Here is a 25138-nt window from a genome sequence, read left to right as displayed (position 1 = left end):
TTACAGTTGAATTGAACTTTTTCACAACATAACCACAAAAGGTGCGTACAACACATAACAAGCTGAGATGCACATGAAGTGGAGTTAATGTGGATTTAGGTAGGTCACTGTATCTCAAGGCAGATGGTATGAAGTAGGACTGGGGTACAAGCTTAGGAGTTACATTTTAACAACTACTGGAAATGGAGTTTGAACAATCCAAACAGGAAATGAACATTTCTGTGTGATGGACAAGGAACCCAACTACAAGAATCACACAGATAAGTGCTCACAGAATGGGCTAGGGGCATCCTATTATAATATTCTGAAACACTGTGAAAGTAACTTTACAATAAAATTCTCACCTTGGGGGAAAAAGTCATGGTGAGTTGAAGTGATGTGTAAAATGTGCTAAGATGTTTTAGTTAATAAAAAATGATTAAATATAATAAGCTGTGGTATCTGTGAATATGTATTAAGTTGCCCTTAATTTAGAGGCAAGAAAATAAAAGTTAAATGCCTTGGCACCCTGGAGAAGGCTCTTGCCACCAGACTCTCAAAAATTCAGTTGGATCTGTAATTCGGAGCCTCCAAATCCAAAGTGTGAATTTATCACACTCATAAGTCATAGGAATTACTGTCAGAATTACTATCAAATTAACCAAACTGTCCAGGATGTAAATACCGACACAGTAGTTTCATGCACCCTTGAGATTGTGCAATGTATTCTGGTAAATTTAAATTAAGTTAATGCTGTTCTATCATGACCAAATAGTAAAATACACCAAATGTTTGAATCTTACACAGCATGCGTATTCCTTGATGTTTGTTCTCTCTCATATTCGTTGTAATTTATGTTGCTTGATCTGTTGCACCCCTCACAGACTGTACTTTTAAGGTCCATTAGAATATTGTTTAGGTCGGGGTTCAAATCCTCTTGAAGACCATTGGTCTTGGAAACTGCCTGAAGTTTATACAAGAAAAGAAACAAGTTAGAACCGGGCTGTTTCTGTGAGGTTACCAATTAAGCTAAAGTGAACAATGACTTGCAACTTGAATTTGTTTTAAACTTTGAGTTAGGGAGAGAAAATAGGAATAATTTTTATCTTTACTGTTTGGACAGTAAACCAGTGAGATGGAACGTTATCCAGCCACAGGATCATTTCCATTGATAGTAAAGGAAGTTGATCAAGTTTTACATCAAGAATTCACTCTGTTATTTTACCACCCAAGTGGTGAAGATGAAAGTGACCCCCATTTTGAGAGATCCAATTTTACCGTGATGTTTTTGTATTTATATTCTCCTCCAAAAACAACTGGATATTCAACTTGTTATTTGCTTGCTACTCAGACCCACTAAAGATTTCTAGTAAAAATAAACTGTACCACTCTCATTATCTGCAGTGCTCTAATAAATGAATCTGTTAGTGAGAGTGAGCAAGGAAGAGATCAAAATATGACTTTTGTGGCCAAGATTTTCAATCAGCCGGCAATAATTTGCACCATTGTGGATAAAGTGTTGCTTATACAGGGCAATAAGCACAGGGATGGTGGCTGAATGGAAGTAGATGATTACAGGATAGAAAAGTTTTGGATGACACTGAGTTTACAGAGTTAAAAGTCCAAATTACTAATATGAAAAATCAGTTTACAAAATTACTTATACCTAGTAACATATAATGACCATTCATGCTATCAAAATTCCACCAATTAGCTAAAGTGCACCAATAAACAAGCCAACGTGATTAATTCTTGATTAAGACAGAAATCTACAAACAACAAACACCAGCACCACAATCTATGTGACAGAATAGAGAATAATGCACACAGTCACTATGGTCATCTCTTTTGACAACATATTCTTTTTTTGATCAATTTTGACCGCAGCCCCTTACTTCAGTGCCTCATTGATGGCCCCATGTCGTCAGCCTCAGCCACTGCCACTTTAAGTCTCAACGGCAGGTGGACGTCAATGGAAGGAGGCGAGGACCCAGGTACATGCAGAGAGGACGACGAATCCCTTCCCATGGAGGTGAAACAGACGTGTAGGAGTAGGGCAGGAGGTGACTGCGGTCAATGGTGTGTTGGGAGGTCATGAGAGTGTGGGCCCCTGAATACTAAGGTGTATGAAGTGATAAATGTTGACCAGAAGAATAAAGGCAGACAATGCAGACTAAGTTCGAAAGGGAGTGTAGGAACTGTGGTCGGCAAGGGTGGCGCAGCTAATAGAGCCACTACCTCACAGCACAGGAGACCTGGGTTCGATCCCGACCTCTGGTGCTGTGTGTGTGTGTGTGTGTGTGTGTGTGTGTGTTTCTGGAGTTTGTACGTTCTCTCTGTGACCCTGTGGGTTTCTCTCAGGTGCTCTGGTGTCCTCCTGTGCCCCAATGACGTGCAGGCTGGTAGGTTAATTGGTAGAATCTGTGCTGGAGTTGACAAGAATGTGGGGAGACTAAAATAATGGGATCAACGTAGGATTGGTGTAAGTGGGTGGTCGCTGGTCGGCACGGACCTGGTGGGCTGAATGGCCTGTTTCTGTGCTGTATTTCTGTGAACTTGTTTTAGTCAAAATGTACCAACAAGGTTTTGGATTGTCACCAACTGATTTTTCTTTGGTGTCCTTTCTACTAAAACAGATTTTGAAGCAAATTAATTTTTTTTTAAGTATTCATACTTTAGAAGAACAACCAGCTGGGAAAGCTCCAAGTTCCTCACTTGCAGTGTTATGCTTGTTCTCTAGGATTCTTGGGCATACGAGGTCCTGGGAGGAAACCCATATTGTAAAAGTACTTCAGGAGTTGATGATCAATCTTTAATATAACACAGATTGATTCTCACAATGCTCATTGATACAAGGAATCCATCCCTTTGTCTGCATTTCAATTTTGTGTTGATTCCTCTATAACCAAGTAGTTTCTGGGCTTGCAGTCCTATTTTTTCCAGCTGATCAACAAGACAAAAAAACAGTATCTGATGAAAGTTCAGCAATCTGAAACACCATCTCTGTTTCTCTCCCCATAGATGCCGCTTGACCTGCTGAGCTTATTTTCAGCACTTGCTGTTTGATTCGTTTGAAAGATATTACACCTTTTTTTTCCCGGTTGGGGGAATTACATGCCAGCAAAAGTTAAGAGAGCACAAGTTACAGAGATGACAGCCTATTGTAGAAATAGGATCACTGCTGCCATCCTGAGATTCTAGACACATGAGCCTTTAAATTGTTGCTCTCATAGGAAAGGTCTATTATGCACAGACAAAATAGCATTGGGTACCTCTAAAAAGAGATAAAGAAATGATCTGAAGCAAAATTACAATCCTGGAAAATAAAATTGCACTGATTACATATATTACTACAGATGACACTTACAGTGGAAAGGTATCCTGATGATGGCCGGGAAGATGACTGATTAACACAGATTGGAGGGGAACAGACTCGAGCATTTGTATATGGACAGGTAGTAGAACCAAAATTTGGACCTTGAAGCTCCTTGGAAATACAGAATTACAGAAAGAATAGGCCTTTAAAAATATATATTTGGTAATACAGTGTAAAAAAAAATCAGCATCTTATTGACTAGTCAACAGTGTATTTTTACTAATATGAAATATTAAAAGAACACTGGATTAAAATGGGTTAAGAGTAAATTGAATAGGCTGCCATTGGAAGTCTGTGACTGAACACAAAATTGTACACAGAATTTTAAGGTGATTTATCTTCTTATTTCCTTAATGACAATTCTACTTGTCTTTGGTTGATATCTTCTCCAGTAGCCAGCTAAGTTCAGAAACTCACCAATGCAGAGATTTACATTTGTGTTAACAGTTTCTGTGTGGCTCGAAGTGTCCCATATAAACCAATTCAAATAAACAGATTCAGTCACAGCTAGATCACCAGCAGCAACTAAGCATTGCATTGGTTAAATATAATTAACATAGAAAAATATCAATGAGAGAAGATTGATGTGCAATTAATTATTTCAAAGCTTAAACTATACAAAATTACTGTAATTTGCAAACTTAAGTGTAACTGAAATTTTGGTGTGATATTAAATCATTATAACGAGTTTCAATTTAATTCAGAAATTGTGTCACAGCCATAGCCGGGTTCAGCTCAATGTAGCATATTGATAATATTCAGTTTGAAGGATTGCAGCATATGTTTTGCAATGCTGGCCCTTCACAGTTCATGTAGCACAGTAATAAACTACAGTCATGCTCTTTCTGTTTAGTCAAATTCTAAAAGAACAATCTACATTTCCATCTTTTTCCAGTTCTATATCAGAGTCTCAGCAAGACTGGAATGAACACATAGCATACAGTCCATGTCTATTTTGGTCAACATAGCTTTCAATTCCATTCTTAACCTTTCCAAAAGCAGTCCATCAACATGGCATTAGTTGCCTTTGATAGAAGACTATTTCCTCACAGCTCATCTGAACCATTGGGAAGCATATTTTATCCTATGGTAACCTACCACAGTTTCCCCAATTGCAAATTCAGGAATTAAGTTGATTAACAGCAATTAAAAAAAAATGATTTTCTCAAGATATGTGGGCAGGCTGATTTTCTTATCTCACTAAATTCATTGCAGAGAAAAATGTGCAACAACCATCAGATACAGCAAATTATCTTCTTCTGAGTGAGAGAAATCATGTTTTTGGTGCTGAAGTTTTGTGTGCAACAATAACTTCTGGAAGAGATTATGGAATATTTACTTGACAGTAGACATAGACCAAATATTGCCCTACAGTAGAAATTCTTTCTGGCACAGTGTCAGCAGTCAGTCTTCTGAGCAAACCTCACTAATGACCAGAAGCACACCCTTAATACTTAATAAATGATTGTCCAACAGGGAGATGAAAGCATAGATTCTTTGATGTTAATAATTGATACTACTGCAAATGAAACCATATGTGGTACACTGTCATTATGTAAAGCAAACTGACAGGTAGAAGATACATGATTATAAATCACTGAACAGTTACACTCTGGTATATTTGTCCAAGTCAATGGCCAGTTAATACTATGGTTACGTCAACACCACTTTGGACACATGTTTAATTTTATTAGAAAATTCCTTACATGTAGTATGTACAATGTATACAATTACTTAAACAACCCACCTTTCAGTGGGATCCACACCAGCTTTTTCCTTCACAAATGTTTGAAATTCCACCATGAAATTCTCAGACACAACACTAAATGTAACCTCTAAGCTTCCATCCAGCAGTTCCAAACAATACCAATGACATTAAGCAGAGACTACTAAGAGCATTGACTCGCATGAAGTGTGCCATTCCTGCTTGGTTCCCTACTTGTAGGATGGCTGGATGCTGCCCGGTTTGAGCAGCTCTCCATTGTTGGGTTTATTTCCTTCTGCAGCCCGAAGTGGTTATTTTAAATCATTGAATTGAAGACCATGATAGATCCACTCCACATATAACGTTGCTGAGGAGTTCACAATGCTGAAGTGTGACGTTTTATTAATTCATGTTATGTACTGTGTCAGGAAATAAAAGTTTTATCAAAAAAAAATTCATCTGCATACATCCTCCAGCGACAACACCTGTTTGGTGTTTACTGATCAAAAGTCCACAAACCACAATTGGAAACATGTGGTTAGTGGCTAACATATTAGACAGAACCGATATATATCAGAATGTTTAGTTTTCATGGGGAGGGGAGAGAAGGACATGGTGTGCACCTTTCTCTGAGATTCTGCTAGCTCCTGATGAAAAGACTCGAGGTTCTTTTGCCTATCTTGTGTCACTCATGACAGGCATATTAATGTTAGAACATCTGAGCTTCTGAACACCATATTGGGCTTGTCCATGAAGATCATGAACTTCAGTCTGAGGAGTGGAAGATAACCTATCCATGTTTTTTGTTAATGTGGGATGTCAGTTGCACATCAGTAACTATAAGAACATGGAGTCTTAGTCAAACAGTAAGGGGCCCAAGAAGGCTGTGGACTAGAATCTGAGTTGACACTCAGACACGTGCATAAATACCTATTCTCTCTCTCACACACATGCACAAGCACATAGGTGGGCTCATTCATACATATCCTTGCTCACTGCCTCTTCCTCTCATCCCTGCACTTCACTTATCTACACCCCTCTCACCCTTGATCTTCCAGGAAATAAAAGTCTCAAAATATATACCTCTTACAGCATATGCCAAATCACTGAAAATCAGTCAGATCTTCAGGTTCAATATATCAGCTGTAGACCGATGTGCTGGAAGTAACAACACCAAAAGTTTGGAAAAAATTTCGAAGGGTAAACAATTTGTACCTTTACTTCCAATGCATGCTGTAGCTTTAAGCGCATGAAGTCCTGCTCCTGGCGCTGAATAAGCGATTGACAATCAGAAAACCGAAGGCAGGCCTGTTTTATATGGAAACCACAAGCATTTCAAATTTATCAGCCAAGTTTCGTTGCTTTCTTGATATATTTTTTCTTTACAAATTATCAATATTTCCCCGAATTCAGCAGCAATTATAAACTGGACTTTTGCACAGTTTAGATGCTTAAAAAAAATGTATCTCTATAACTTTTCCATTATTAAAAAATATTTCTTTATAGTAGGGGTGTCTCAACTGCAGTTCCAGGATCATGCAATACATACATCTTGCTAATTCAGTCCTTTGTAACTCATTCTCATTAACGTTTATACTTTTTATTTTTGCTTATTTGCCCCATTAGAATACTGAGGGTATAAAATGTGAGAAGTATTGTTATTATTCCTGGAGACACAAGAGACTGCAGGTGCTGGAATCTGGACCAATAAACAAACTACTGGAGGAACTCAACGGGTCAGGCAGCATCTGTGGAGGCAGAGGGATAGTCAATGTTTCAGGTCGAGACCCTGCATTAGGACTGAGGGTCTAGAGGGATGGCCTGTATAAAGAGGTGAGAGGGAGGGGTGAGACAGGGGCTGGTCAGTGATAGGTGGAACCAGGTGAGGTGAGGGATGATTGGCAGATGGACCCAGGTGGGGGAGCAGGAATTTAGAGACAGCGGGTGGTGGGTGATAGGTAGAAATAGATAAGGAAAAAATGGGCTCCATCTGCCCATCATCCCCCACTTCACCTGGTTCCATCTATCACCTCCCAAACCGTCTCACCCCTCCCTCTCACCTCTATACAGGCCATCTCCCCTATAAACACTCAGTCCTGATGGCTTTTTGCTTGTTATTAAGAGTGTTGGCTTATAAATAACTACTAGGATTTTAAATTAAACTATACTCATCTACTATAATAAAAAGCAATATGGTTTTGTAATGTAAAAGTGAAATCTATACAAAAAGACACTCCCTCAAAACAGTGTTACTGTTAGTCCCAACTAATGTGCATTGCAATGTATTGAGACTCAGTCCCATACACTTTGCCAGCAAGAATAGTCACTAATTACAAATTACAGAGAGCTTTCAACTTGACACACAGGACCAAGGTGGCAGCAGGTGGAACAAGACGACCCTTACGTCAGGGATATTCGCCCAATGTGAAAAAGTGACAGAGAAACTACCAGCTTGACCTGTTGGGATGAAAGCTTGCAAGGCTTTCTTACAAGGATAGTGGGGGATCCTCTGCTCCTGTAAGTACTGGATAAAGGCTTCAGGGATTACTGGGGGAGGGTGGCAAGAGGGGAGAGGGGGAAATTGGTGGTGGTGGGGGTTGGGGTCCCTGAAGTTGTGAGGGGCAAGTGAGGAGAGGTAGCCTTTGATCTGGGAGGGAGGCCAGGGAATTGTGGGAAGGCAGAAGCACCAATGGAGACCAGGAAAAATGGAGAGAGTGGTTTCCCCATCTTCAGTTACCTACTCTAAAGGTGGCCTTGTGGTTATTGGAACTTCTTGCTTAACAACTACTGGTGTGAAACTACAAAATAAAGCATGTCTACTTCAAGCAGCTTAACCTTTGTAAAGTTCAATAACATCTGAGGAAGTTGTGGGTCCTTGCATCACATGACCAAACCTCCAGAAATCCCTCAACAAGAGATGGCCCTCCACTTGGTCAGTCGGTACATCAGGTGTTAATGAGACATTGTCATTCCCCCTACCTCCCTCCTCCTGCTTTAGACATGAACTACAGCACGGATGGTGGGTTTCCCATCATGAATTTACATTGTTTCCCATCTCATCCCTCAGACCCCCTCCATTTGGCTGGAATCTGCCAGGAACCCCGACCATATAGCAGCCTGCAACACTGCAAAATCTAAAAGCCAGAATGGGCGTGGACACAGGAATTCAATGAACTAGGAATCCAACAAACAAAATGAACTTAAAATCACACCCTACTGACAAGATTCCAAAAGTAGGCACTAGCCCGATGGTAAAACAAAGGAATGCTGCTGGAGAAACAGCCAATCCTGCTGTGTACGGCTCATCCAGACTACTGTACACGGAATGACCATTTTGACAGCAAGGACATCAGTGAATAAAGCATACGTACCTGCACGTTTCTTGGTGTTCTGAATTTACAGACTTCACTATATAAAACTTCCCTACCCATAAGCAGTAATTGGGTTAAAGATTATTAAAATATTGAACCAGCATGGACTATTAACTGAATGAAGCATTGTCAATAAAACCAACACAGGTAACATTTTCAAAGTAAATACAAGCAAAAAGTCTGTAATATAGGAACCTTCATAAAGGGTTCACTAATCTAATTAATCATGACACTCTCAGGCAAAAAAAACAGAAGCCAGAAGGGTCTTCTTGAAAATGCCAGAGGAAAATCAGTAGAAAAGTCAGGTACTTCTTATCACCTCCTCCCCTGCCCCAAGTTATAAAGTTTGTTTTTTATTCTGCTGCATGGACTATGAAAAATGAAAGACGCATTTCACTGAAAACTTTTACAATTTCTATTTAAGCATTGTTGGTGTCTTCAGTAAAACCTGGAGTGGAAATGCATGATTCATTGCATTAACTCAAATCCAGAGTAATCCTGATGATACCAATGTCTGCTTTACCTGCTGGCCTGTGTATGTTTGGGAGCTCGTAGCTCAACTACAGACACTAGGTGGCAAAACTGTTTTAAAAAAAATAAGTTACCATCCCTAGCACTAACATGGTCTATTACAATAAATATAAGGTTTACCCCAAATAATGAAGGGAAAGCAATAAAATTAGATCAATTACCTTTTCTAATGCTGACTCCAACCTCATCAGTTTTTCCCTCAAATATTTTTCTTGAGACTTCACAGTGTCAAGCTCTCCAGCAATTTTATTTCTTTCTGATACGATGCAAGCAAGTTCCTTTGTCAGTCGTACTTTCTCTTCTTTTAGGTAGCATTTCTCCTATAGAATGTAAACCAGTTTAAACCATGTGTGTGTATATATAGGTGTACGTGGGCGAGTGTGGGTGTGCATGGGTGATGGGTGTGGGCGAGTGTGGGTGTGCGGAGGGTATGGGCAGGAGAGGGGGCAGGGGCAGGGAAAATAAGATAAAGAGAAATTATACCCATTGGCAGAAGGTCCAGAGCCAGAAAACAAACGGGTGACATGGAGAAAAGGCATTCAACATAGCAAGTAGTCATTATCTGGAATTCATCGTCCTGAAGGGGCAGCTTTATCATATTTAATTACTACTTTCAAAAGGAAACTGGATAAATAGTGGAGAGAGTAAAAGGGCTGCAATGAAAGAGCTGAGGAGCAGGAATAACCAGATTGCTCTTGAAATTGGCTTCCTTCAGTGCTGGGACAAATATTGATTCCAAGAGAGAGAAGTTAATCATAAACTTTGTTTAAAAGTCATATTTTAAATCCGAGCTCAATCGTTTCAACAGCAATATTATAATTTAAACTAGAATAAACAATATGAAAATATATCAAATGCTATGTTGCCTGGAAGTTGGGTATAAAAAGGAAGAGCACCAACTACATACCAGTGCAATAAACAATATTTCTTGGATTAGTTTAACCAGCAGTACTGATGGGCTGACATAGAAAAACCTTGTCATCTAGAACACTTGCTCTTGGGTGAGTAGAAAATCTGGAGCATTTAAACAGCTGCACCACATTAAAATGGATAAATGGTGTGGTTTTCTAATTTTGAACAGACAAAATTTGTTTGGTGCTTCATAATGTCTGCAAGGGGAGGAATTATGCCGAGCTATTCAATTTCTTCAACTATAAACTGTTCAAGAAGAATCAACCAGCATTATTTCTCTTGTTTATATCATTACAGGCATTTAGCCCAGACTTATTTCACAAAGCTGGACAATGCAATTACACATCACCATATTCAGTAAAGGTGGGGTCCCAATACACGGGTATCACTCTACGTCATCATGACAATTGGAATTTCTCACCTCACCCACTCCTGTTCAGAGAATCACACAGCATTGAACATGGCCATTCAGCCATTTTGTTAGTACTGGGTATTTGAAAGAGCTTTTCAGAAAACTATGCATAACAATGAGGAACGCATATACGACAAACAACCCAGAGCACTTACTGGACTGGACTGAACTGAGTTAGCTGCGGCTAGCATTACAAAGGGAATCACAATGTTCGGACTTTTGTAGGTAAGTACATCCTGGACTGACTTGGCACCACATCAAACCTGGGATTAGCTAAATAGCAGATGCTGGCATATTTGTCACTTAGCTCCACTGGTGAACCTCATGTAGGGCCCAGCAACTAAACCGCATTATACTGGGATTCCCTACTTTTACATTAGGGTCTGTGATTCTACATCACTCAAGCCTGACATAGGATCAGAATCCCCATTCAAATGAATTTAATTTTATTTGTTTTAAATATTAAAGCAATATTAATAGTTTTCTAATATCTCCATAGACCAGCAGGCAACTATCCACCTATAACCTTGCTTACTATCAGAAGATTCTGGGGGTGGTATCCCAGTGACATGCTGGCTGAGAACTAATTGCTGATGAAGCCTTCTTCTGACTGTGAGATCTGGAATCCCAGGATAATTGGACCAATACATCCTTATAAGGCATGGGGCAGTCCAAATTGGATACAATTCAGTCCATCATTTCACCAGGTGGACAATAGATATCTCTGGTGGTACCTCACTCAACAGACAAGTGATGCAATTGAATCTGAAATACTCCTTCTATGGCTTCACTTTCAAAAAAACATTATGCTGCTGTGGATATTGATAAAGAGGTAGCACTATAACAATTGATTCAAAGATCCATATTGGAGCATGGAAAGCAAATAAAGAAACAGAAGAGCACAAGAACAGCCTTAAAAATGCTACAAATCCATGTCTGCCTATAGAGTGCCAAGGGTTCTTGAGCATCACACTTTAGATCAGCAGGTGGATGAATGTCAACGAAATGTGCATGATGCACCCATATCTTCAAGCTCTCATTGTCATTCCTCAGCTGGCTGCTTACTGGGACACTCAAAAAAACTTTGCTGCTAAATTGGTGATAACAGTACTTGGGGAGACCTGGAATGAAGTCTCTGCCCTTTTCCATTTGGAAAATTTAATAACTTCTTCATTTCAGCTGAAGACAGTTCTTTTAACTGCATTTTAACACATTCAAAATATGAAATATAACAACATTAATAAAGTCAGCTTTTATTTGAACTAGAAAATTAGAAAACTTGTATTTCTTGATTCAAAATATGAATGGAAAAATGTCACTGTGAGGATATTTCTACAAATAATAAAAAATGCATCACATAATCAAAAGAGCTATAGTGTTCTCTCAATACTTTCACTGTTAATGACTTTCCACGTTGCTCACTGCATATTGTACAATTAGCAAAGTTACTGCTGAGTTCTCTTGAAGTACAAAGTCTAACATCAACCCATTGAAAAATTGTTGAATATTTTCATGCAGGGACTATGAACTTACATTATGGAAGAGTAAACTATTAATGTCCAATTAAAAATAGCAAAGGTGTCTTTGATTTAGCACTGGAAAATTATAACAAGTGATGCAATTGAATCTGAACCACTCCTTCTAAGGCTCCAATGGAAATCAGCTAAATTTAACCATGTTTGAACTCCTGCCAAAAGCAGCTGCCTGGAAAATTTAAAACTCTTGCCATGGCATGAAGCTTTAAAAGTTTGTGGGAGACGAGTGAAACATTTCACCAATAACCTCCATATGGTAACAAGGAGTGAGACATGTATGGGTGACAATGTCACTTTTCCTAGCCCACATCAAACAGGGAACACTGGCTTTGGGGAGCTGATTGTGTACAACTCCCAAATACTTATCCTCTACACAAATTGTGAGTAAATGCAAGGAAAAAGGCACAGAGCAGGAACAGTATTTGTCCACAAGTCAAGTGGAAGGCATGAAATATAACAAAGGGTCTGGCAACAGACAGGGGAAATGACTAAAGGGGAGTGAGGGACAGCAAGGTGGAGAGAAGGTATAAAATTGTTTGTGGTCATCTTATAATGATGACTAACACAAAAACAAAATGTGCTCACTTTCATAGCTCCCAAAAATAAGTATATCTGAGGTGCTTCTGCTCAGTAGTTTTTCCAGATGTGCAACCAACTAAAGGACAAGCAGCTGCTTACAAATAGCAGGGAATGTCTGTCAAGGAACAAGTTCTCAAGAGGTCCAAATGCAACTCAAGTTGTGGGTTAGGGTTGTTCCACCACAAAATTACCAGGCGTGTTTCTGAATCATACAAGCCCTCACATGTAATAGCAAGCTCTCCAAATGTTGGAAAAGGCAATATCATAAGGCATTCCTGCCCCAGTCATTGCACACCTCATTTTAAAAAAAAGAGGCAATGGTGGAGGTTAACGTGGCCCAAAGCTTGGAGATGGACTTCTGGAAATCCTGAAACATTAGCAGTCACCACAAAAGACAGGTGACATTTAAATCAAGTCTGAAAATCAGAATTTGGCATCAAATGTAGCTGATTCAATCACAGATCACCTGCTTGTTTTCAGAGCTGTTGTAAGCTGTAAGACAAGAAAATAATGCAGGAGTGGAACCAAAGGTGATTACAGTTGATCCAACATTGCTGCAGACAAGTACATTAGGAAAAACTTTTGCTGAACTTCAACAGGATAGTAATAATGCTACTTACAACTCTAATTTGATGGTACGTGTTCTGCATGAATGGGCAAACCCATCAAAAACATAATTGTTAGGAAAATTCCAAGTGTGGCTTAGAACACAAGAGGTTGGGAAATGGTCTCAGACTGCAATGGCTCCACATGGTGTAAAAGTATTAAAGGAATCACATATGGTGCTTTGATCCTCTTCCAAGAACCAAACAGATAGTGAGGCGTCAGTATTAAATAGAGAACAATAATGTGAAGAACAACAAGTTGTTTTTAGATAAGATTCTAACATTAGTGAATTCTGACATACCCTCTCAGAGTTCTCTAAAGTTTCTTCGAGGAACTGAATTTTGCTCTGTAATGCATCAATCTGTCCTCGCTTGGCTGTGATTTGCTTTTGCATTCCCATGGCAACTTTCATTGCTGTGGGGAATAAAATATATATTTTGCAAAACAAATTTGGTCATACATGGATTGAAAAGCAGACAAAGTACAACTATGCAGTGTTGAGTGCTTATTCAAACACAAGAAAATGGGAATATCAGTAAACTTTCATTACTGTCCAACAGATTATGCTACCTGAGATCCTTCAAAGCATTATACAAGTTCAACCCTTTCTGAAAACATGATTTTTTTTTAACTGAGGGCTGTTCTGATTTCATATTAAACTGCTGTGGAAGATTGATGGAAATGGTACAAATGACCTTTCCCACTCATTTCTCCAAGTATCTCAGCAATTTTTCATTAAAGTTATGACACAGTGTTTCATAAACTCCACCCCATCCCCTCTGTACAAATCCAGGAACCTAAATTATTAAGGTAGGAAATTCGAAAAAATACCCAGGAAATTCCAGAAATGCAAAGCATAGTGACATCTAAAAGGAAGAGATAGAATAGGGATTCCTGAACTGAAATCTTCTAGATGCATACCAATCTAATTACTTCAGAGCATCAACAATATATAAAAAAAATACAATTCTGAGGGACAAAGCTAGAATGACAAAATAGCTTCTACAGACACTAGTCTAATAAATACGGACTAAAAATTGGTACCATGGGCATCAGCTCCTTCGAGAACTTTCATTGCCTCTCTGTTTTGATCTAGATCATTTTGGGCTGATTTTAGCTGAGCTTTAAGTTTGTTTGTAGACCATTCATATTCTTTGGTTTTACAAGCGTAGCTCCTCTGCAAATTATTGTACTCCTCTATAATCAACAAAAAAAGGAACCAAGTCAAAAACTCATACAAATAAATAGCATTTGAATGAGTTATTCAACAGTCCTTATACAGCCCAACATTTATATAACAAAGCATTGAATCAAAGTGTTGCAGCACAGTCATAGTCCACTTTCCAACTATCCTCAATATAATGACACTTCTTTTAGTCATCCTTTGGTACAATTATGTTGACCAACAGAAGAAATGAATCGCCCTTAGCTCCATCACACCTCTTCATAAACACCTTTATCAAACACCCCAGCTTCTCAAATTTCTCATCTCTACTGAAACATTTCTTTATTCCATTAACTTTAAGATATTCCTAATACTCTTGCAAAATTCAATAATAATTCCTTGGTTTTGTAGTCTATTTGCCCCTTTTATAGCTTTATTTCCTGGCACTGCCACCTTCAGTGATCTGTTCACCCTGTTTCTTCCTGTTTATGAAACTATCATAATTTTGTTTTGTGTTACAGGCTTTATCCAAGATATTTTCAGTTTTGTCTTTGCTTTTCTCTCTGGCCTTTTTAAATTATCAATTCAAATCTTTATGTGTTCTTTGATGACCAGTCTTTATTTTTACTAACTGTTTCAATAGTGTTTTAGCTTCAAATTTTCTCCAGATGCCCAATTTATTAATGGAATCTCTATTACTAATGCTGGAATACAGTTCATTTGTGCCATTCCCAGCTCCTGTTTAATTGTTTCCCAGTTGAGATTATTGATGTAATTTCACCTTCCATGCCATTTGGAAAATATTCCATGTTAACCCACTAATTTTTGCTTTCCCCAACCAAGATCTTTCCAATTCTTTCACTCACCCTGATTTTACTACAATTATTGTATTAGATTATTCCCATTTTTAGACTGCCTATTTGTTCTTTATTTCCCAGAATCAGTCGAAGTAACACCAATTTTTTTGTTGCAGTGCACCAACCTATTGGATGAGTAAACATCCTGCCTATACTCCAAAAATACTTCCATTTGTGGCCTATTCTAAGCTTTTTTGGGAGAAGGAGGAGGGGTTTAACATGAGTGTCTACAAGAAACTCTCACAATTGTTACACTGTTGTTAAATATTTTTCTAGTGAAACTGAGAAGTTCATTCTTAATTTGCTTTTCATTGGTAATTTATAAAATAATCTCAAGTAATGTGACTCATGCCTTATCATTCCCTAACTCAATCCAAAAAGATGCTGTTTGGGCTGTGAGTCTACTTATCGGTTAACAACTTCAAGTCAGTCACCAAGGGAACAACATTTCAATGATGGGGACTTTGGACGTCATCAGCTGTCTCCCAGATACAAACCTATCAAACTTGTATAAATGTGCAGAGGGAACTGGTGAGAAGGGATGGGGGAGATGTACTTTAATTAACAATATTACCAGGAAAACAAGGGAAGACCAAACATGAAAAGAAGCCTTGAACTTGTCTTGTTGGAAGACAGTTCTTGTACCTTTCAGATCACTCATCTGGGCCTTGATGTGTTTCAGTTCAGTTGCAAGTTCTTCCTTTTCCTGTAACAATTCTCCCAACTCCGACATTTGTTCAGTTGCAGAATTTACCAGTTTAATTTTCTCCCGTTCCAATTCACTGAGATGTGCCTGGAGCTCTTGCATTTGTGTATCTTTGTGTTCCAATTCATTCTAATACAAAAAGGCAGTCACTGATAAATTAGATAAATGCAAAGTTACAAGCATCGTCAAACCTAAACACTAGTAAATGTGTGAACACATTTTCTCCCATCATAAAAACTGCACATTGTCATATTTCCATTAACTACTTTTATAAGATACATTTAAGACCACATTTATGCCAAAGAGAGCATTTTTATAGCATCCAACTCTGACGTAGATTTTTCCATCCAGTTGTTCAAATCTGAATCATAAAGGCGGCAATAAACATGGGTATGTTTTACTGATAAAATAATGAATATTTTAGTGATGACATATGTACCATTAGTTCTCACTCTCTTATTTTCCAGTTCTTCCATGATTTTTGCTCTGTGTTGCTGTTACATTCTTATAGCCTCTCTCCAAACCCCTCACAAGTGTATGTTTATCTTCAGGCATTGACCAGATTTAACACATGAAGATCCCTTCCCTCCTATATTGCGATGGCCCGTCTATATCCCTTACTTCTCACCCCATCACCATCTGGCTAGAAGAAGAAAGATTAAATCCATGAAAGGATCAAAACTCCTCACCAACTTCAACTCTATCCTTTGCCTCTCCCTGATTGAACCTCCTGGCTTTTAGTCGGATCCTTACTTGGATTGGTCTGAACCTAATTTCTCTCTGTAAACACCACCTACAGTAATAAGTTCAATATATTTCTTCCTTGTCCACTCTATCACACTATCTTCAAATTTTGAATGTCTGTTTACTTATTCCAGTTCCATTCAGTCTTTTCATATATATTCTCTTCAACCTACTTATTTTCATAGAATCATAGAAAGATACAGCACAGAAACCAGTCCTCATGGTCCACCTCATCCACACGAACCATCATGCCCATCTATGCTAATCCTATTTGCCTGCATTAGGCCCATATCTCTCCAGTCCTTTCCCATCCAAGTATCTGTCCAATAAAAGGAATTTGTTGTAATTGTATCTTCCTCCACTACCTTATCTGGTAGCTGGTTGCAAATATTCACCACCCTCTGTGTGAAAAACTTAGCCCTCAGATCGCCTTTAAATTTTTCCCCTCTGACCTTTAACCTGTGCCCTCTAGTTCTAGACACCCTTGCCCTGGCAAAAAGATTCTGACTCTCTCTCTTATCTATGCTTCTCATTATTTTGTAAACCTCTGTAAGGTCACCCCTCAGTCTCCTATGTTCCTGCGAGAATAAACCCAGCCTATTCAACGCCTCCTTATCACCACAGCCTTCCATTCCAGGCAACATCCCGTTGAACCTCTTCTGCACTTTCTCTATTGCTATCACATCCTTCCTCTGGTGTGGTGACCAGAACTGTACACAATACTCCAAGTGCATTCCAACCAATTTTTGTACAAATTTGTGTATCAATATTTTTGTACAAATGCAACATGACGTCCCAACTCTTATGCTCACTGCCTCGGCCTATGAAGGCATACAAACCAAATGCATTTTTCATTACTCTATCCACCTGTGACACCATTTTCGGGGAGATATGGACTTGCATTGTTCATCTGTCGTCTATTTGTTCCACTTAATTTGCTTAACCTGTAAATTTCCCCCTCTCCATTGTTACACTGCTTCCAGCCTTTCATCCATACTCCACATCCCACCTCCTAACTTTCCACTTCCCAATCACCCACTCTCCCTCAAATTCCCACTATCTGCCATCTGGCTGTGGCTCTTAATTGACAACTTCCTATTTACATGTCTCAACCATTCATTGTCCTCTGTGACTCTGGGCCATCAAACTAACCTTCCCTAGCCTTGCATCACCTTGTCCTTTTTGTCCTATCCACCCCTCCCCTCTCCATCCCTTACCTAAAACCAACTTGTTTTCTCTTTCCCAATTTTGACAAAGGTGCATTGAGACATTAAAACATGTCTCAACCATTCATTGTCCTCTGTGACTCTGGGCCATCAAACTAACCTTCCCTAGCCTTGCATCACCTTGTCCTTTTTGTCCTATCCACCCCTCCCCTCTCCATCCCTTACCTAAAACCAACTTGTTTTCTCTTTCCCAATTTTGACAAAGGTGCATTGACTTAAAACATTAACTGCTTCTCTTTCTACTGATTAACTGTTTCTCGAAGAATGTGATTCACCACAAACAAGAAAATTCTAACTGCTTTGGACATGACACAGTCTAAGTGGGATTTTCTAACGTCATTGCTGTCCCACAAGACGGACTCATCAAAATGAGCAATCGGGTCTGTTCTTGTATCTCAACCTAACGAGAACATCCCAATATGAGGAATGGCATTCAATCCAGTAACCCTGAATAAAACTATCTGGCCTCACTGACATTTGTGGCACAAAACTCCAGCAGATGAGCAATTTAACTTATCTGTATATCTGTCCTCAGTTTGCCTCCAACAATACAAACCTACAAATAAAGTTCTAGACTATCTCTTTGAAAGCGTCGTGGTTTGAGTCCCTGATGGTTGAATGCAATAATATCAAGTATTTTGAGGTGCCAAAAATATTCAGTTGCACTAACAGTCCTCCCCATTTCTAACAATGAATGTAAATCACTGCCCTGAACAAACAACTACAGAGAATGTGTGTGTAGGTTTAAGAGACTATCAGCTTACAGAATTACACTTTATCATTCTCACCTTTTCCATATTTAACTCTTTTCACTGTTCATTTTAATTTTTAATAAATGAAATAATAGAGCACAGAAAGAGGTTGTTCAATCCATTGCGCCTGCACCAGCTCCTCAAAGAAGCGCCCAATTAGTGCCAGGTCCCTACTCCTTCCTCATAACCCAAAAAATTCTCCTCTACATCTAATTCCCTTTCCAAAGTTAATTCCAATTCTGCTTCCTTTGTTATTTCAGATACCCATTTAAATCACTTCTCACTGCATGGAATTATTTCCTTCACGTCATCTCCAGTTCTTTTGACAATTACCTTAAATTTGTGGCCCATTCTGCCTTTGTAAACAGTTTGCTTTACAGACTCTACAAAAACCCTTCAAAAGTTTTGAATACTTCAATCAAATCAGTCATTATGCTTCCCTAATTCAGTGAGAACAATCAGTTTTGCTGATAAATTAAGTTTTTCATCCCTAGTAAACCACCTGACACACACATTAAGGCACTGACATCTTCTCAATCCAAGAAACAACCATTGACTACAATTCAGTTGTGTGTCCCTTTGCCAATTTTGTAACCCCCTTAAATTCTATGGCTGCAACTTTGCTGGCAGGTTTATTTGCTGCTACTTTCTCACCTGTCTTTTGAAAGTCCATATCCACCCTCTTGCATGCTTCATCAAAGTACTTGATTTAATTCGTCAATTACACTGAGGAACAGTACTTCATCTTTCAACAAGGCAACTTAAACTCTGTGTTACATTTAATGATCTGAGCATCTCAGCTGCTGACCACAACTTCCATATTTTGTGGGTGTTGCTATTGTAAATGTCAACAGCAGAATCAGTTCCTTTAAGCCTATCTTATGTCCCTGTTCATGTTTCATTACCACCCCATTCATCACTATATTTTTGTTTAATCACACCTTTTTATTTATCTCTTTTGTTCTTTCTTACCCACCTCCTTCCCCTGCACTATTGTGGCTTAAAAACTTGTGTGCTATAATTTTCCTTTCTGATAAAAGGCCACTGATTTGAAATGTTTGCCCTGTTCTCTCTCTACACATGTAGATTGGCCTGCTGAACATTTACTACATTTTATACTTATACAGTCGAAAACAAATTTGTCTTTAATAGATCTATGATAGATTTAATTTGTTTGGCCATTTTCTTACTGCTGACAATTGAAGATACCAGTAATGATTACCTCCAGGATCTTCCCTAATGGATGTTCAAATGAAAAGCCTTTAACTGCAGAGCTGATCCAGCTTTCCTTTTTTATACAGGAATATGTCATCTAAATACCCCCCCACCCCCACAATCCTTCTGCTTCTACTTACTGATCCAAAGGAGGATGAAAAGTTGTGCTCTGAACCTCTGCAAATTTTCATCTTTCCTTTGCAAACCAATCCAAGCAAAATTATTTTCTTCCTACCCTTTAAATACCAGCCCTTTATCCTTTTTTATCCTATCCATTTTCTCTACTATCTGCTTCTACAATATGAGAATAGCAGCAACCTCTTCTCTAGTGAAGACAGAACAAAATACTCATTGGCTATCCCAGCCATAGTCTGTGCCTGAAGAAAATAATCTTCTTCCTGGTTCCTAATCAGCACAACCCTTCCTCTAGCTACTTCTGTTGAACTTCTTATACGCTTATAAAAAGATGCAAAGGTTCCATTTTGTCACCTGCTAATTTATTCTCACTTTCTTTACTCCTCTTTATATATTTTTAATATTCAGTCAGTTCTCTATTAAAATATGAAACTGATATTCATCATAAGCCACTTTGTTCATTTTAACCTCCATACCCTCACTCTCTAGGAAACTCTAGCTTGGATGCCCTTCTATTTCATTCCATAGGAATATCCTTTTTGAAGGTCTCTCTTTGTTCATTTATTGCTTGTCCTGTCAACCTTTCATTCCAATCTGCCTGGGCCAGATCCATTTGCAATCCACTGAAATTTGATTTATAATTTGATTTTTCCTTGTTCTTTTCCATGATTAATGATATTACAATCACCAATCTCACTAAAACAAGCTCAACTCAGAATCAAAGAAATTTAGGGCACAGAAGGAGGCAACCGATTCCTTCCATGCTGACCAAAAAAGAAAGCTATTTAAGTTATTCCGATTCTCATCCTTAATTTTATAGATGATGCCATTTCAAGTGCTTATTCAGCTACCTTTTAAATGCATTGAGGATTTCTACCTCTGCCATCATCTCAGATAGTTGGTTTCAAACTTTACCACCATCTGGGTGAAAACACTTTTCCTCGACACACTAATAATCCTTCTGTCACCTTATTCTTAAGTCCCCATTCTACCTCATATCATTCCCCAAAACTAGATTCATTAATGGTCCATCTTCATTGAGCTGAAAACACACATATTAAAAAAAATACTCGTACATATTTCAGGAATTGTTCCAAGTTGTCCTTCATTTTCCCTGTATTTTCAGTAACTGAAATAATCTTTGTTTAAGTTGCACCTTTCTGCAACTTGCATGTAAATATGTTTCCCTATCCACTGTATTGTAGCCTATGATTTGGACCTACTTTTTTCTATCTTCCATCCTCAATCTTTCTTCAATTGCCATTCAATTAAACTATTTACACTTTTTCAAAATTTAAGTTACTGACTTAACTTCTGACAAATACTTAATAATTAATTGAACCAAATAAACGTAGGCTTTGAAGCCAATGAAATTATTTGATGTATCCTCCCCAGAATCATCTATTTAAAATCATCTGATTATAAAATCATTGAACAAAGCAACAATTTCGGGTCATTTCATGATTAATGGAAGACTAAATGTAGAAAACAAATTCCTGAGTGCATAAAATTACTGAACTGATTCTTTATATACTTCTTTATATTATTCACAGATTTAAATCTGGTCCAGGACTCACAAAAAAGCAACTGGAGGCTTTTTTTCCCCCCACTCTTCCCATTTACCTCAAAACACTAAATGGGAGAAATGAGCATTGGGATCCAAGGCTCCAGATACACAAATCACTGAATGTAGTGTTGCAGGTTTTGGGCGATAAATAAATCAAACCAAACATAGGGATTCATTTCTAGAGGGACAGAATGGAAGAGAAATTATGTCAACATTGTACTGAACATTGGGTCCACTGTAGACCATTCCACTGAAAAAGAATACAATGGCAGTGGGGAAGATGCAAGAAGATTTCTATAGGTGGAACCAGAATTAAGAGGTTGTACTGTTTGGGAAATATTGAATAGGCTGGAGCTCCTTTGGCTAAGAAAGAGAAGACTGAAAGTGCCTTGAAAGAGGTCTCCAAGATTATGAAATGATTAATTGGGTAAATGTGCTGATGAAACATTTCACTTGCGGGGGAGCTCAAAACTTGGGGTCAATAAATATAAGCGTTCAAATAAATAATTCTTGGGGACCTTCTTTATTCATGGAGTGGCCAGAATATGAAACTTGCTGCATATGAAAAATAAACAAAGAAAGAGTTTATTCTGATAGGGTTAGATGAAGGGTATGAATTGTCCATTTCTGGCCATACATAAATATCTGACCTTTAACTCTTGAATCTTCTGCTTCTGGCAATCTACTTCCTTCTGGAGTTGTTTTCTTTCAGCTTGCAGTGCCTCAGATGCAGAGCTCTGTTGCGATGTCATTTCAGCAATGTTTTCCATTTCTTGTCGCAAAACGGTAAGCATGTTGGCTTTTTCACTAAGCTCCAGTTTCAGTGAATCATTCTCATTCTGCATTTTCTTTAAGTGTGCAACAGCTTCTTCAAACTGATCACAGATGCTCTCTTCTGCTATTTTCATTCTATGGATTTTCTGGTTCTTATCTTCAATTTCAAGTTGCAGTTTATTGTTTTCCATTGCTTCATTTTCCAAACATCTTTCCTTTTCCTTTAGAGATTCTCTCAACTGACAGATACTTGCCTCGGTTTTGTCAAGTTGCTGTTTCTTCTTATTAAGCTCCTCTCCAGTTTTACACAGCTGCTCTCTACAGTTCTCATATTGGTTGACTAAGGCTGTTATTTTCTCTTGGTCTTCATTCCTTTGTTCATCTACAGATGCCTAGCATAGAGCATGGAAAAATGTCAAGACCACTCAGTAGACTTTGTTCTTAAGGACCTACTAAGTTCCATGGCATAATATCAATCGTGGTCTTTTACCAAACTTCTCAATTCATTAAAAGCCCTCATCAATTTTGAAGCAAGTACTCTGGCAACATTCATTAACAAATCATTCTCAGCACCACCAACCTACAAATAGCAAAGCTAGAAAAAGAATCTGTCGGGGTCTACAGGACACTGATGTTTTCTCTCTGAACAATGGGGTCAATATCCCATTTTTGGAAGAAACAAATACACCTCATAAGGTTCCATTAGAAAACGGACAGAATGTGTTACAAGATTTTTTACTTTGAAACACAGAAGAGAATGACTGCTGTGAATTTAACAAGATAACAGCAACTATATTAATAAAATACTGTACCTCTAAGGTAGAAAGTGAGAAAAAAGCACTAAGAATATAGAACAAAGTCAGGAAGGGAAAATAAATGTACAGATAAATTAATTAGCTAACTAATTCTCAACCAATTGATAAACTTGCTGGGCCCAATATTCAAGAACACTGAAACTAGAGGTGAAAGTACCTTACATTTCTTACCAATATGTCATCTTGACATAAATTTACCTCTGGGTTCAATGACAGAAATGTCTGCTGTCCCATTTTGAGAGGAACAGAAGTTGACTTTTTTTTAAAATAAAAGGAGCAAACGAACAGAAAACAAATCTATTAGCAGAATGGGAATGAAATTAGTTCACCGATTCACTCAGTGGATAAATCACAAATCAGGTCTACAATTTTCTGGGTATAATATGGCAAATGACAAAAACTAGGCTGTTAAATTATTTGGCAATCTAATATATCGCAAAACATGCAAGTAATGCATTTAATCAGTCACTTGTAGTGGTCCCCCAGGTTCCGACAAGATTTATCTGCTCCTAACAACTGTAGCAGTTCCTGACAATCAGCATGAAACCATTTAAAGGGTTCAGTAATAATATGTAGGAAGTAACACTCCCACAAAATCTTATCTTGATAACGTATTCATTAAGAACAACATTCAGCCTTTATGTTGCATGGAGAGCTGGTATTTTAATTTCCAGCACTTAAGTCCCTTGTCCAGTGATTGCATCACATGCGAAGACAATGATAATTTTCTTCTCGCCCTCTGCCACTGAGGGAAACAGTGTAATCAAGAGAAGACTTTGTAAAGATGTTAAAATCTCCCTAAAACGCTTTATGTAAATTTATGATTTAGAAGAATAATATTTGCTTCCATCTGCACAGTGCACAATTCCATTGACAGACAACCAAAATGTTCTTTTTCATTCCTAAACAGAAGAATTTACTTGACTCTCCCAGTGCGATTTGGTCTGGACTAATTCATACAAACTGCGATATAACCATCATTGTTTGTTTAACATTAACTAACCTGATATTGTAAGTGATGCTGGTACTGTTCCTTAAGGCTGTTTATCACACCGTCTAGCCGTTGAATTTCCTGATTTTTGCAATCCAGTTCATGCTGTAAGTTTTCAACGGAAATGCAATTAGTTGTGCCCTGATCCCACAGCTTCTGGTTTTGTTCTTTGGCCACCTTGAGGTCCTCTTCAACTTTACAATTGTCAGCCTAAAAGTCAAACAAATAATGCAGACCTGAATTTGAAAGAAAAGGAATTGAAGGAGATAGGCATCCTAGGTCCAGCACACGAAAACATTCAGTTGGTGAGGTGTCATGAATATATTGAAGACCTACAGGTGCACCTCACCCTATGGTCATTTCAGATCTTGCTTGCCTCCTTTACGTTCTGCAAAGGAAGTTAACCGAAACCCCATGATAAGCGTTACATTCAGAAAACTAGCAAAATGCAAAAAGAACAAGAATCCCTGGAGATAGATATAAGATAGTTCCCTTTTGTTTGTACCAGAGGTACTAGTCTCAATTAATTGACATTGAATTTCAATCACCACTTTTTTTACCCACTATACCATCTTATCAATATTCTCTTGCAGTTTTCTTCAAGTCCTCACCTTCTATTTTTGCATTGCCTGGAAATGTCGACACCCATCTCTAAGTCATTGATGTGCTCAGTGAAAGGAAGTAGTTAGCAGAAGCCTGATATACCGCTGTGAATTTCCACAAACTCCAAGAAACTGCCCTAAACTTCTAGCTTTCCCCATTTCCCTCCCTCCCTCCAACCATGCATTGTTAAATGACATTTCCTACCCTTTCTTCAATGGTTGTGTCTTACCTTGTTAAAATCCCACTGAAAGTATATCTACGGTGCATCCACTATATATAAAAGAAGTTAATGAAATTTGTGAAATACACACTGGATGCTTCTAATTCATGGTTCTCTGCTGTCGAAACCTTCAAGGGTGCCTTTGCAACTGCCAGATGAGACTATTCCTATGTTTTCTTGCTGGATCGACCTGTTTCCAAAATTGCTGCCCATCTCCTAAATCTCACCAGTACCATTCACCCAGGAATATCTAAAATTTAAAATTCTCAGCCTTCTTTTCAAATCTCTCCTTCAACATCCTTACCCCTCCCCATCTCCATAACCTCCCCTAGCCCTATAGTCTTCAAAGGTACTCTGCTGCT

General features: G+C 38.3%; 1 protein-coding gene across 1 annotated transcript in view; it reads right to left on the bottom strand.

Annotated features, from left to right (window-relative positions):
* The window catches only part of LOC127584046 (coiled-coil domain-containing protein 158-like), a 90172-nt gene that overhangs the window by 16332 nt on the left and 48702 nt on the right, over window positions 1-25138 (bottom strand). The window contains exons 12-21 of the mRNA XM_052040584.1: window positions 23966-24163; window positions 22398-22539; window positions 22024-22304; window positions 15674-15863; window positions 14051-14203; window positions 13308-13420; window positions 9124-9282; window positions 6276-6368; window positions 3347-3466; window positions 783-943 (exon numbers count right to left, since the gene is read on the bottom strand). Of these exons, the coding sequence (XP_051896544.1) occupies window positions 783-943; window positions 3347-3466; window positions 6276-6368; window positions 9124-9282; window positions 13308-13420; window positions 14051-14203; window positions 15674-15863; window positions 22024-22304; window positions 22398-22539; window positions 23966-24163 (1610 nt within the window). The remainder of the gene's footprint in view (window positions 1-782; window positions 944-3346; window positions 3467-6275; window positions 6369-9123; window positions 9283-13307; window positions 13421-14050; window positions 14204-15673; window positions 15864-22023; window positions 22305-22397; window positions 22540-23965; window positions 24164-25138) is intronic.

Source organism: Pristis pectinata, chromosome 2 (assembly GCF_009764475.1).
Source record: "Pristis pectinata isolate sPriPec2 chromosome 2, sPriPec2.1.pri, whole genome shotgun sequence".
Lineage (NCBI taxonomy): Eukaryota > Metazoa > Chordata > Chondrichthyes > Rhinopristiformes > Pristidae > Pristis > Pristis pectinata.
Note: the sequence above shows the minus strand (reverse complement) of the source record. Positions and strands in the feature narration are given on the sequence as shown.